The following is a 15,505-nucleotide window of genomic DNA, read 5'->3' as shown; positions in this document are numbered from 1 at the left end:
ACTGTACGTCAGCAGGACCTAATGCCTTTTGAATTAGTCTCTACTGGTCATCTAAAAATGGTATACAACTATGAGATGAAACCATTGCAGGTTTGGTTAATGTGCCAGATACTAAAAGTAATGCTTTCCAAGAAATGTACTATGTTTTGTGTGTGTGTGTGTGTGTGTGTGTGTGTGTGTTGATTTATCAAAATGCACATGTACCATCAAACCACAGGTGATCAATGCTGACATTCTGAAAAATCAATATACTGAAAAACTGAATAATTAAAAAATGCTAAAGGTATCAAACAGTTTTCTTTTATGATCCAGTCAATAAATTGCAACCACACATTAAGACTCAATTTGTCTGAACAGTGGTAGTCTTACAGAAAGTTTTTCTGAGGTACGCTGCAGGGTTAATGTTAGAGGCAGAAACAAGGTTAGACTTAGCATGCATTAGTAAGGTAGTGGAGGGGGATGAACCCTAACTCTGTATGTTACCTAAGAAAACCCTTTCAGTAACACAGCATTAAACAAGACACTCAGAGAGATACATGCACACACACACACACACACACACACACACACACACACACACACACACACACACACACACACACACACAGCCACAACACTAAACCTGTCCCCTCTAATCCTAACACATATGCAATTGTGAAAACATGGGTTTCGCCATTAGTATTTCAAAACCTAACTTACCTTACCCATGTGCATTCCATCTTTCTTTTTCAGTATCTTCAACATTTGAGGAATGGATCACTCGACTGTATTCAAAGCTATTCACTTTGTAGACAAACTGAACTTTTTTATATATATATGTATATGTATATATATATATATATATATATATGTGTGTGTGTGTGTGTGGGGATATATATATATATATATATATATATATATATATATATATATATATATATATACACATAGATAGATAGATAGATATACAGTCATGTTAAAGTATTAGGTTCTCACAGGGGAGCATAAAAGTCTCCACCATAAATTTCCAGTTCATCTTGGTAAAAACATCTTTAATAGGTAATCTGATGTGCAAGGTTCCCCTCAAGGACATATGGACTATATTTGTTTGTATTGCTACTTAGTTTGCAATGGGTTCCTGAATGGCCAAAGTACCTGGAAGGGGTGAACTTTAACAGACAAATATCTGAAATCTGTCACATACAATGATAATGCAAAGTGCATGACTAATTCACTTTGCCTTTAAAGGGATTTAATCTAAATAACAAATCTATTCCACTTTGATAAATATGTGGATCTGGTATGTTGTTTCCTTGTCATAAAATGTACAGTAGTTGAAATACCCTCTGACGTGCCAGACCATACTATGACTTCTTGCATGCAACCTTAGAGTCCTGATATTTAAAGTGCTGGAGAAGGAGAAGTGGTTATGAAACAGCGACCGACAAATGATGCAGTAGGAAAAAGCAGTTTTGTATGGGCCCATGTAGGTCTGTACTTACCATATCTGAACTTTGAATGAGGGGAAATGGAGAATTTCCCTTATCATCATAGGAGCACTATATCAGAAAAAAAACAGCTCTTGGAACTGGCTCAGGAGAACCGAACTTTGACAGCTCACATCCAGTGTATTCCACATATCAGGTATTTCTGTGAAACCACAATTTAATATGTTCTGCTTGTCTCTTTCCTTTCCTTTTCTTGCTTAAAATGTATACTGAGATGTTGCTGATCCAATGGATCTGATGAAACCAGGTGAGGTTGTTCTGAGTGGCCATTTCCTAATAACGTATGGCCTTATTCCATAACAGGTATGATCATATGCGGCCTTGCTGGAAAATCCCTAATAGTAGTCACAAAGTCCTTCTATGTGGCACACCTCATCATAAAAGGGTTTTCATCCAGAAAAAAAGAGATCATTTTTCCCCTCTCCTCATCACTCATAAGACCCATTATAGAGTACAATGCCCCTTTTGGAATGTACCTCACAAGACATCTGCAGCAGCTGGAAAGGCCACAGAAGTACCTCACAAAGAGGATTACTGGCCTCAAACAAATGCCCTACACTGACCTCCTCAAAAAACTCCAGCTTTACTCCGTAGCATATTGTCTACTCTGAGGTGATCTCTGCCTAACATATAAAGCTATGTCAAACACAGAGCTGTTGGACATGCTACACCTAAAGAAATCCCAATCCTTCCGAGCTACACGCTCTAGGGACCTAAACCTTGTCACCACAATAAACAGGACATGCTGGAGGGATAGATTCCTGTCCCAGAGACTTCCTATACTCTGGAACAAGCTACCCATCTATGTCAAGCAAAGTTCTTCATTAGCACTCTTCAAGGAAAAATCTTGATGAGTGGATGGGAAATAGAAAATACACCCCGGGTATCACTTCTGTGTCTCTGCTGGACAGCAGCACAGGAAAATAACTTTCTTGGGTGGTGTAAGCTATGGAACCTTGCTGGCTAAGCTTGCGTAAGCCCTTGGACCGATAGCCTATTCCCTACCTATGAACCTATGTTATCTGTGTGGATCAGGGGCAGCCTTCTTTGTAAGAAATGAATTGTTAAGCCTTGTGAAGTGCCCTGAGATCCAGGATGCTTGTTTGGATCATGTTTATCTGATGATCAGACATACTGTGTTCACTAACCCCCAAAATGTTTACCCCAAATTAGCATGGATGCATCAGTAGTCAGTGTCTTGACTAGTTGTCCCTGAATGAAGGAAGGAAGGAAGGAAGGAAGGAATGACTCTTCTCTAGATTTAAATAGTCAAGCCACTAATTTGTGTCTTTCCTAAGACACTCAAGAATGCAGACAAAACTGACTAGGGTATCCACATGTTGGTTCCACTTTAGTCTGACCCACTGTGTGAGCCTCATATGAGGTCTAGATACTGTCATTGCAATAACTACCATAGGTAAGACAGTCTTTAGGGCTTCAGTGGATGACAGCTGTCATGGTTATAGTAACACTGGACATGTGACTTACAAGGAAGAAATTTCTGTCTTTCAGTAGGAATAATTTCCCTAAGCAGCAGTCTTTTTAAGCAAACTGGGCCTGTCCATACTGATTTGTAAACCAAGTTCATGGTCTATGCTGAAAGCCATAATACAAATAGATATTACTGTAAACACTTCAGGGAAGGGAGAGACATGCTTTCCCCTTCTATAAAGGGTAGCTGCTTCAGGGCTTAAGTATTTTTGCAAAGATGCATTTTACATATGAGAATCCAAAAACAGTGCCAACATGTGATTGTTTTCCTGCCCCTCTCTGAACCTAAGAAATGTCCTGTGGAAAGAATGAATCAAGTTGGTAGGTGGATATCTTGTACATCTTCAATGCAGAACCACCTACCACTGTTAAGAATAGAAACTAATGACTGTAGTGTGAGCATCTTAAAATTCTTTTACAAACAGACATTTTTTAGACTTTTCAGATCCATGTCAGAGTTACAATCTTCAGTTATTTTGGGAGACAAAAAAAAAAAACAGAGTGAAGTGTCCCATGTGTAACTAGCCTTTGGGTACTTTTGAGTATTAGGCTCTATATCTTTTGCTGCAAGAGCTTAATCTGCCCATAAAAGAGAGAAACAAGTCAGGTGGTTTGGATGGATGGCTACCAGGCCACTGGTATAACCCAATACCATAAGCTGATACACCCATGCATCTGAAATGACAGTTATCCAATGAGTTAAATGGAAGAAGAATCACTCTCCAAAAACGTTTACCCAATCCAGGATGTAATAATCATCCAGGAAACCATCAAATTCAGTGATGTCAGGGTTCAGATGCTGCCATCTTCTGTGATACAGAAGATGGCTTCATTATTTGGGGCTGCTCTGACTGACACTATTGGTTGGGCCTGGTACTGCCTTTTCACTCTTTTTTGGAATTGTACAGGCTAATTGTGACCAGCTTTCACAATCCATGTTTTTTTTAATCTGCATCAGTGTTTACTTTCATTAGAAAATAGTACGGTTCCTGTAAAGGAAACATCACCTACTCCTTGTGTGTTCTTGAGGGAGGATCATGCAGCTCCAGTGAACCAAGGTTAGTATAAACAGGGTAATGAAAGGGAGAGTACAATGACCGGGAACAGGAAATGAAATTTGGAAACCCAGTAAAAAGCATATTATTGCAAGTGCAAGAGAAAGGGATGACATTCATTCTTCAGAGTCTAGCATTATGCCAGTTTTATACAAGCAAGCAGCTTCAATAGTAAAGTTTGCTTTTTGAAAAAAAAAATGGAGTTGCACAGACTTCCTGTTCCTGGCCTGCCTTTGTGGTACAAGCCTTTCAGCCCCTGAACCACAGAAATGTGATTCACTGTAAAGACATTAACACAAAATAAGCACATCAGCCATCAGAGAGGGTTGACAGGCAACCTTTAGAAATGTAGGTTACTGACCAAGTGATGCTAGCATTTTATGTCTTGCTTCAGAAATGGAAGAAAAGAAAAAGGGAAGGAATGGAAGGAAGGGCAGACAAAATGGGTAACAGTTTTCAGACAGTGATTTTAATATGAAGAAAAACAAAGTCCCCTTGTGAATATTTTCTTTAACTGCAGAATAGTGCAAATAGCTAATGAGGCTAGAAGAATAGCAACTGAATGCTAATGGTATTAAAAAAACAAGCATGTTCAGGCAGACCTAATGAAACAAATTCAAATCTTATCTGCCAAGAGCATCTTTTTTTACAGTTCAAATGCATGCTACTTTGGACTTTTTTGTTTTATCCTTTACTTAGCAGTGCTTATCATGGACTTTAATGTATGCTAATCTAGGCACTTCCCAGAGAACATTTCAGAAAAGAAAAAAGAAACTTGAATCTGCTAATTTACTCCAAATTTGCTTGTGGTTAAAGAGCCTGAGGGCTGGATTCAGATAATTCTGCATTCAGCCACAAGAGGATCTAGTGATTCAGAACATTCTACTCACGTAACATCAAGAGCTTGCTGCTCAGTGTTTGTCAGTGTGTGTGTAAATATAATCTAGAATCTACAATATAATCTGTGAGGGCTGACTTTAAACACCTCTTGTTTTTACTTAGGCAGATGATCAGTCTGGAGGTAAAGCTAGTACTCAGAGACATCCTAAAACACATAGGATCATAGGATAGTACTAGGCTATATGCCCTTGCAGGGCATTTTAACCATAGCCAAGTAACCCATGTGATGCTTAAAATGTACTTATCCTATACTGTTTGGTGTTTAGTGTAACTTTACATAATCATGGATATATGTTTACATATTACTTAGAGATTCTGCTATGGATAGTTGGGATGGGGCGTATGCATGGGATAAAACATTTAGGAGATGCTTCTGTCCATTAGTAATATACGTAGTAGTCCTGAAGTAAACTTCCTATTTCCGATTCATTGATCCAAGTTACTCTTGAACACATAACAGGGAGTCGTTTTCAGAGCAGTGGTAACCTCTGAGAGATGCACCTGTCACTCCAAACACACCTTTTGATGTTTGCAGAAAAGGTTCTGGTCTCTGATGTGAAGTAGGTCCATTAACATTAGGTCACAGAATCCCTTGTATGCTAAACATAGGTCACTCCTTAGCAGTCTGTAAGAGATGGGCTTTGAGGTAGTCCATGTAGGGCATATTGTATACACCTTGCATCTTTTTCATAAGGTATCTCTGTAGGTGTTCCAGTTATTACATGTATGTAGCTAAATACATGCCAAGAGAAGCAATATACTTGATGACTGGTCTAATGAGGGCTGAGTAGTGGAGGACAATGGCATCCCTGGATGAGAAGCAACCATCTTGTTTATATGGAGTGAAATATAGAAGAACCTCCTTACCACAGTGGACATGTTGCTTGAAAGTCAGATCACTGCCACATTGGTGCCTAGATCCAGAACTACTGGGTCAACTCTTAGGGCATATTGTCAATGTTATAATTCCCTGGAGGGGGTCAACTTTCCAAAGGATACAATAATGCACTTTTTGGCATTCAATTTCCTTGATTTTGGTACCATTTATTTACTTGGGGGAACCTTCCTACAGGATGGCCTAATCTTTTGTTGACTTGATAACTATACTTTCCTTACAGTAATCTGCAAACTTAGTAAGTCAGAGATCTTTGGTATTGGCCTGTACTTCTGAGAAGCAGATGCCAGACTGGAGGGGTCCCAGCACTAATCCCTGGGGGACTCCACTGGTGACTGGTCATATTGTGGAGGTAGTTTTCTCTATGCTGATCTCTGCTGTACATGTGAGCAAGTTGGCAATTTAGCTGGTAATGTAGGGGTTTATTCCTAGTTTATATTGTTTTTTTACTATGTCTGAGTGTGGGATTGTGCCAAAAGCTTTGGCCAGGTTGAGGTAGGCAGTTTGTACAAATTTACCTTCATTCAATAAAAATGTCCACCAGGTTTAGTAAGCATGACCTGCCTTTGAAACAAGCCATACTGAGCTTGGTCTAGTGTCTCCTAAAGCCAGTTCCTTATTGATCAATTCCATGACAAGTCTTTTCATGGCTTTGCAAATGAGGCTGCCCAGGCTTATGGATCTGTAGTTCCCAGATTCTGTGGGGGTCCTCCCTTATGCAGGGGATAACTGTTATTGTTCTTCATTCTCTTGGTGCAAAACTTGTATATATGCTGAGGTGTGGCTAGATTGTGCTCATGCCATTTAGGAAGCATCCTGGGATATTGTTAGGATCCTTTCAAGCAGTATTTTTTTGCTTATGATTGCACTTTCAGAACTTGGTCCCATGTGATAGCTGGGGGTGAATCAGATTCAGGTATTCCTTTTGAGAGACATGGGGGAGAGGGGTAAAGTCTGAGCTGCATTTATCAGATGATAGGTTGGCTATATTTTCAGCACTGGTGTAAGTAACATTGTTTGCAATCAAGCTCAGCACATCACTGTATAGAGCCACTGAGATTGCAAACATAGCTAAAAAAGGTCTTGTGGTTGCCTTTTGCTTTGCTGGCTTTTTTGCCTCAAACCTAGCTTTAGTACATTTAATTAACCACCTGAGCTGCTTATTTAAATTAATGATGATAGCCATGTCCTTCTGGTTGTTTCCTTTCTTACTTTTGGCCAAAATTCTTTTCCTCTTAATGTAGAGCTTGTTAATGTTAAAGTCCCACAGGGATGGGGTTGTTTTTGCAGTTTGCCCTACATTTAATATTACAGGGTACAGTGGTGTCTATGCAGCTGTTTACATGCTGTAAAATACAGTGGTGTACATTTCCCCATAGTCAACAAAGGTGACTGAGTTTGGTGGCGATTTGAAGCTTGGCAATGTACCACTTAATAATAGGTAGTTTGTCTTAGAGTAAATCCTAAAGGTACTAGGGGCAGAGATGTCCTTAGGGGCAGAGATGTCCTTCTTTCTTGTTATATTTTTAAGTAGATGGCTTTATGATCAGTCCTAACAAGTGGAGATGATGTGCAAGGGTTAGTGAAAGAGGTCTCTATGTTAGTACGGGCAAGGTTAAGGATGTTGTTCCCCCTAGTTAGTACTTTTTCTAATTGCTCCAGAGCATTTGTGCTAATAAAGTCCAGAACCACTGTTCCTGTGCAATGGCTGTGATATAGATTTCTCAGTCTACAGTTGGAGAGTTAAGATCATCAGCAAGAAGGTACTGGGTTTGAAACTAAGTGACTCCAGTTTGTGTAGATAGACATTATGGCTTTCTTGGGTTATAGGGGGAGTTATATAACAGGACAGTATATGGTGAGGGACTCTTTCTGACAGTGACCTGGACTTGGAGAAGCTGCAGAGCATCATGCCGCTTTACTAGCCTTCATGTTTGTCTCCTCTGAATGAAGACTGAGATGCCTCCTACCTTTTCCCCACCTGTGCAGTACCTGGTCTGTAAGTGTGGAAGACATTTTAGTCCTGCAAAGCTGGAGTGCTCTTCAACCTTTCAAACAATGTCTCAGTTACTATGTATCCTCCAGAATGAGTAGGGCTTGCAGGGAGTGTAGTTTCTTGTTTAGGCCCTACCATTGATCAGTAACACATTCATGTTTCCTTTGCTGTAGTCATTATGCTGGTAGGTATGTCAGGTTGACATCATCAAAAAAGACACTAAGGGGGTAGACAATGTCTTGGCCAATATTCAAAAATCAAGAGGAGACAGATGCAGGCCATCTCTGGTGAAGCAGTGTGGTCTGCCAACCATATTCTGCTATACTGAGAAATAGTCCCCATTTGAATGACAGCAAAAATTAAGCCAATAAAAGAAGTCAATTATATTTTGCTCATATTGTCAAAAAATCCTGGGAGATTGCAAGGCTCATATGTACAAGAGCTCATACAGTTCAGGTAGGTATGTTTCAAGTCACTGACACTCACAGGAACAATGACACTCATACAGGGGATTGTAGGTTAAGGATGTCAGGATATGTGTGTGATCTGTTGGATGTCGGCTCCAGACAAGCAGCTGATTACCACACTTTCCACATTCAGCCTGGTAAGGGGTACATCTGTATGTCTTACAATGTAGTCACCTGTTACAGAAGTGTTTGGTTTGGTGGAAGTCTGTCTAATTACTCAGCATCCATGCCATTGTGACTTCCTACCCTATGTGAGGTAGCTGGCCACTGGGTCAACAGTGTCCCTGGGGGGTACTTGCTTATGTTGTGTTTTCTAGGTCTTTGTCTTGAGAATCTCAGCTTATGAAAAATTGTGTGCAGTTGGTTGTGGTGACATGCTGTGTGTAGTGCACTGCTGATGATTGCAGCATCTGAGTTAGATGTGCATGAGATTTTTGTCACCAATGAAATTGTATTTGTACAGCTATCACACACAGCACGTCAAAGCTTTGTACTTGAGTCCACACACACACACACACACACACACACACACACACATATATATATATATATATATATATAGATACACACACACACACACACACACACACACACACACACACACACACACACACACACACACACACACACATATATATATATATATATATATACATACACACACACACACACACACACACACACACATATATATATATATATATATATATATATATATATATATATATACACACACACACACACACACACACATATATATATAATATATATATATATATATATATATATATATATATATATAGATATATATAGATATACCAGCAAGATACTGTTTTTCTTAAGTGTCCTACTTATAGGCTGTCTGATCTCACAGCCTACCACAGCAAGAGCAAGACAAGCTTTGCACTGCCTTTTTCTTCTAAGCAAAGTGATCTTGAAGTGAGAGTAATAAAATCTGAAGTGTGTATAGGAGCTTACTTCACATGTGAGATGTAGGGGAAGACATCTGAAGAACAGAATTGTATAAACATTTATATTTGCCTGTGTTTTTAATGAGCCCCATTAGCTGTGTTACAGTTTTGCAGTACTTGAGCTCATATGGTACCAGCATGTGTTGTACAGCTTTTGTGATACAATTTCCACAGTTTTGAGTACTCAGTGACAAATCTGAAGTGGAAGAGTATATTGGGCTTCAACATCCCTCCCCTGAAAAAGGATATTATTGCTTTAATGCAACATTTGACATTTTCCTGTGCTCTAATTCTGTATGGTGACATTATTGTATATTTCCTTTATTCTATAGTGACTACTATGACACAATTTACATTTAATTTTTTTGAGTTTACTATTTATGACATTCTGCAGTTATTACGACTCTTCCTTACCTTGAGGTAACTGTACATGCAGATTGACATCCAGTTAGTTAACATCTTTTCCACTACAGACTCTGTTCTCCGCAGCATAAGTTTGGGATTCTTGGAGGCAGAAGCATCTATCAGGTCCACTAGGAGGTCTTTCATTATACTAGTGTAGTATTCTAGCTTCCCGTGCAGTGCGATAGTGAGCAAGGATGCCAGGTTACACCTGAACAAAAGCACATCACATTTCAGCCAAGTAAATCCAATCATTTCAAGAAAACAATGACAAATTTGTATTAAACTGGACAATGGATATGGCAAGCATAAGCACAGATAGAACAGTAAGGAGTGTTTGCAATGTATATGAATGGGTTTTAACGATTTTTAATTTATCTTGATAAAATGCAAGCTAACTTTATATCTATTATGTGCAATCTTGAATTCCCACTGCCTTCAAATCACCACATCTGCTGAAAAGCTGCTTCATGTGTCCATAACACTATATCTTAAAAAAAAAAAACATCCTCAAATCACTGTGCGTTCTCTGCTTCAGTTACCAAGTTGTACCCTCTGGTTCTTGTGCATTTCCTTCCCTACTTGACAGATGTTACCTCCCAGGACATTCCTTAAGACACATTTTTTGTAAATATACCTTTCCATAGGGGTGTATAAATATATATATATATATATATATATATATATATATATATATATATAGATCCCCTTCATTTGAGCGAAATTTCAAAACATCGACCCTCTGATCATCGAAGACCAGAGGATCAAAGTTTTAAAATATTTATTTTTTATTTTTATTTTACATTTGTTAACCGGGCTAGTCTAGCTGGAAATATTTCCATTTTCAGTAGAGGCCCGGGGAGAAAAGCTCCAGCAAGATAGAAAAAATAAAAATGTCATTACATGGTAAATGAAAGGATTGATAAAAAAATACAACAGGTAATTATAACATACTAAAAGTACTTACACTTGAAAAAGCAACAGTAAAAATATTTACACTTGAAAAAGCAACAATAATAATGTAGCACAGTAAGATTCATAAGGAATTTTTCACATCAAGTAGAAATATTTCAGCAGTATGTTGAATTACAATTTAAACAGTACAGGCCTTGCTTACAAGGATAAGCATTAAAATGTTTGGAAGTTTGTTAGGAAGAGGAAAAAAAACAGTGGTGGAAGAGGGTGGTTAGTCGGGGTTACTACAAGGGCATAACCAGTGTGTTTTGAGGTGTTTTTTGAGTTTTTGTTTAAAGAGAGGCAAGGATGCGATTAGAGTTAGTTCATTGGGTAGCAGGTTCCATTTTTTTCCTGCTGCGTTAGTAAACACAGAGTCACCAGCCATGTTGTTAGACTTGGTTATGCTAGTGAGGAGTTTGCTAGAAGAATGTAGGGAATTCAGATTTTTACAGGGGATTAAGAGATTGGAGAGTATAGGGGTGGTGTTAGGTTGGTAAAATATCTTGTGGGCAATCGTGAGTTGGGAGATTATCAGATGGTTTTGAAATTCAAGCCAGTCTAGTTGCCAAAGATTCAGACAGTGGTGGGTTCTAAAGGGATTGCCAGTGGCGAATCTGGCGATGTTATTGTAGGAAGTTGCTAGTTTCTTGAGATTATGTTTCTTTAGAATGGTATAAATAGGTGAGGCATACAGAAGAGTAGAGATTAGATGTGAGTGAGCAATCTTGGTTCTGGCTGCTGGGGTTAGGAAAGGTTTTATTCTATATAAGGAGCCTATTTTTCTGTTGACTGTTTTAATGGTGCTATTTATATGGTAATCAAATGTAAGGTTGTTGTCAATGGTTATTCCTAACAGTTTAGTGGTAGTGTCAGAGAATATAATAGTACCATTACTGGAAGAGACTGAGAAATCTATGGGGGAGGACTTGGTAGTGGGGGTAAAGAGAAGGAGTTTGTTTTTTTTGGCAATAAGAAGGAGGCAGCATTTTGTAAACCATGTTTCTACAGTGTTAAAAAACATTTTGAGTAAGAGAATATAGTTCTGATGGGGAGTATGCTGAGCATATTAGCGGAGAATCATCTGCATATTGAATGCAGGTGGCCTGAGGAATTACTACGTGGAGGTCACTGATAAATAATGAGAAAAGAAGTGGTCCAAGAATAGAGCCCTGAGGGACTCCGATGGTGACTGGCAGAAAGGATGAAATTTGATTTTCCCAGAGACCTGCCTGTTGCCTGTTGCTGAGGTAGGATCTGAACCATTTAACAGCCTGAGAGTCAAAGGAAAGGGATTCAAGAATATTGATTAAGAGGGTGTGGTTTACCATGTCAAAAGCTTTTGAGAGGTCAATAAAGAGTGCAGATGAGAGGATGTTTTTATTGCGGTTTCTATTGATAGTATCTGTAAAGGATAAAAGGGCAGTAGTGGTACTGTGTGATGGCCTAAAGCCATGTTGGCAGTTTGCTATTATGTTATATTGAGATAGATGATGTAAGAGTTGTTGATGAATGCATTTTTCCATCATTTTTGCTAAGGGTGATAAGAGAGCTATTGGCTGATAGAGTAGTCATCTGAGTTCCCACCTTTGTGTAGGGGGATAATATAGGAGATTTTCCAAATATCTGGAATGGTTCCCTCTTTGATTGTCCTATTTATAAGGATAGATATAGGGTAGGCAATTACTTTGGCTGCTTTTTGGAGATATTGTGATGGTAGCTGGTCAGCAGAAGGAGTACATGGCTTGAGTTTTTGAATGAATTTATAGATGAGAGTAGTAGAGATGGCTTGTAGTTTGAGTGTAGATAGTGAGCCTGGTGTGGTGGTGGGAAGGCTTGAGTTGTCTGGGATAAGTTGATTAGCTAGAGATTGTATGGTCTCAGTGAAGAAAGAGTTAAAGGTATTGGCAGTTTGATGGGGGTATTTGGATCTGCGTCAAGTGGGGTGGGTGTTCGAGAGTGTCCTGGGGAAAGGAGTTTATTTATACTAGACTAGAACTTCTGAGGGTTATTTTGGTGAGTTTGCTGCAGTTTACAGTAGTAGTTCTTTTTATCTGTAAGTATTGACTTTTTTGTACTATTTCTCAGCTGCCTAAAATTTAGTTGATAGAGATATTTCTGTTTGCTCTCCACTTAGCCCAAGCTTTGTTCCTAAGCAAAATTTGATGTCTGGTTTCTTTAGAAAGCCATGGGGCTGGGTTGGACTTCATTCTGATGGACCGTTTAGGTGCATGCCTATCCAGGATAGATAAGAATTTAGAGTTAAGATACTTTACAGCCTCTTCAAGTGGAAGGGTTTTTAGTAGGTTCCAGTCACAGGCACTAAGTTCAGTTTGAAATAATTCAGAGTTAAAGCGTTTGGTAGAGTGTGCTATCCTAAAGGTGGGGAGGTTGGGAAGATCCTTCTTTTCTCTTATGATATAGGTCAAAAAATGATCACTTACATTGTCTGGCAGTGTTCCTACCTTATAAGATTGTATTTGTTTGTTTATAAGTATCCAGTCTAAGGTGCTCTCTTTTTTATTTGGTTTGTTAATTTTGGTTGTAGAAGTTATAGTTTGGCTAAAGCTATGGAGGTTAACATGAGAGGTAGGATTTTCCGCACTAACACCTTTCCAGTCAATATTAAAGTCGCCTAGTATTGTTCTTTCTTGGGGGTAAGTAGGAGACACCCAGCTTAGTATAGCTGGGTGTCTTCAAACCTTGTGAATGGAGATCGCTGTACAGTGCAGAATGGGAACTTTACCATTCTCTTCACTGTAGTGCGATGTCAGAGTTGGTATATTCAAGTATCAGGGGGTATGAGGGATGCAGGGGTGCTTACCCCCCTGCAAAAATATGAAATAAGAAGTTTTCACATTTTAGATATTTTTTAAAAAGGTTTGATATTTCAAAAGTTTGATCCTCTGGCCTTCGATGATCAGAGGTTCAATGTTTTGAAATTTGGATCAAATGAAGGGGATCTCTCTCTCTATATATATATATATATATATATGTATATATATATATATATATATATATATATATATATATGTGTGTGTGTGTAGTTATACACTTTGGTGGGTGGAAGTCCCAGATGGTATGGCAGTGGTGAGGGTTAATAAAATGTTGGTAATAACAATGATTAACTCCAAAGATGTTGAGTTTGAGGGTACTGCTAAAGAGTATTACATTAATTTCTGAACTCCATGCACTGGAAAGTAATTAACCTAGCTAGAAGCATACAAGACATTTCCTAAAATGGTGATGAGAAGAGACAAAGTTGTTATTAAAACAAATGTAGGCAACTGGATATGTATAAACTAGAAAAGAAGGGGTTAGTTGAAGAGGAAGGACAGAGGGAGAAAAGGAGGATAGAGGTGGGTGGATCTTACATAATGGATAAGGTGCCCACCTTATAGGCACAAGGTACAGGGTTTGATTCTGACCTTGAGTTATTCATTAGGCTTAAAATGGTCTATCAGTGCAATTATGAACCTATAGGTAGTAGCAAGAAAGGGGATGTTTAAGACAGACTTGAGGAAACACTATTCTAAAGAAAGTGTGCTAAGAGTATGGAATATTTTACATACGAAAGTGGAATGATAAGATAGATCCAAAGATATCAGTAAGAGACCAATAAAATGATGATGATGTACATTTTGTGACTGCTAATATGTTCTCCCTATTTCTCTGTCATATCTTTTGAAAATCACACTGTTCTGTTTTCTTTCTTTCTTTCTGTCATTTTAATTTGTTTTACACAGTGACAGGTTGCATATGTGACAGCAACTATTATTTTACTCAAACAAAAATATCACAAGAACAGTAAATATAAAACTAGAAATAATAAAAGTTTATATCAAAATACATAACCCAATAGCACAAAGAAAAAAACTTAATTACCTCATTGAAAGCAAATTTAATATGGGATACTTCCTTCATAGTCTCTTGAGGTCAGGCTGCCAAATACTCAGTATAGTTGCTGGGTAATGGCTGGAGTTGGGAACCATGAAAAGAAATTCTTGTTGTACTAAGCAGAACAATATGCCTCTTCAAGCTGGATCCTGGCATTTAACTAACTTGCTTACTAATTATTTTACTACATAAACTTTGTGGGGAACATGGCAGGGGCCAGATACTTAAGCTACAGTATTATCTGTGAAGGTATGGGAAGTCAGGCCTGAAAGTAGGACAGGGCAAAGGGCAATGCTAGTTGGTAAAAATGCAGCTATGGCTTTATCTCCATTACACTGCTTTACTAATACGTGCTACTCAGTTACCTGCAAAAAAATCCTCCTCTTCCATTTGACAAATGCAAAATTTGGGCAAAACTACATTCTACATTTCACTCATTTAACCACTTTCACAACCATGGCACACTTTTTCCATACAACCACCTCACAGGAATCCACATGTTCTTTGTGAAACGTGGTTAAAGAACAATGATTAGAAGCCAGTTCTGTCAGGGTATAAATGGTTTTACTGTAACAGACAGTCTAACAAATAATCAGGTGGATGTGTTATGACAGGGATTAAAGATCGTTATGAGACCTGTGATTATTACATGTTCAGTGATAATACCAATACGATAGACTGTGTAACTGTGATGATAAAGACAACCCTGGAACATACAATAATTGTTGGAGTATATAGACCACCAAAGTCAAGTGCTGATGACCTAGAGGAATTCATACATTTCTTGCATGGAACACAGGATGGAAGAATAATAGTGGCTAGGGAATTATATTTACCAGACACAGACTGGAATAATACTGATTCAATAACATTACTAAATGAAAATATTTACAATGTATGTTCAGGAACAATTGCTTCAGATTGTAAAAAAACCTACCAGGGAACAGAACATGCTAGGCATTGTGTTCCTAAAAGAAATTACTGTTACTT

At 38.4% G+C, this 15,505-nt stretch overlaps 1 protein-coding gene across 2 annotated transcripts in view; it reads right to left on the bottom strand.

Annotated features, from left to right (window-relative positions):
* PLXND1 (plexin D1) overlaps positions 1-15,505 on the bottom strand; it is an 817,829-nt gene that overhangs the window by 121,581 nt on the left and 680,743 nt on the right. For both annotated transcript variants that reach the window (XM_044078628.1, XM_044078629.1), the window contains exon 25: positions 9,677-9,875. In XM_044078628.1, the coding sequence (XP_043934563.1) occupies positions 9,677-9,875 (199 nt within the window). The remainder of the gene's footprint in view (positions 1-9,676; positions 9,876-15,505) is intronic.

This window comes from Protopterus annectens, chromosome 7.part1, assembly GCF_019279795.1.
Source record: "Protopterus annectens isolate FY-2018-M chromosome 7.part1, PAN1.0, whole genome shotgun sequence".
Classification (NCBI taxonomy): Eukaryota; Metazoa; Chordata; order Ceratodontiformes; family Protopteridae; genus Protopterus; species Protopterus annectens.
This window is presented reverse-complemented; position numbering and strand designations above follow the sequence as displayed.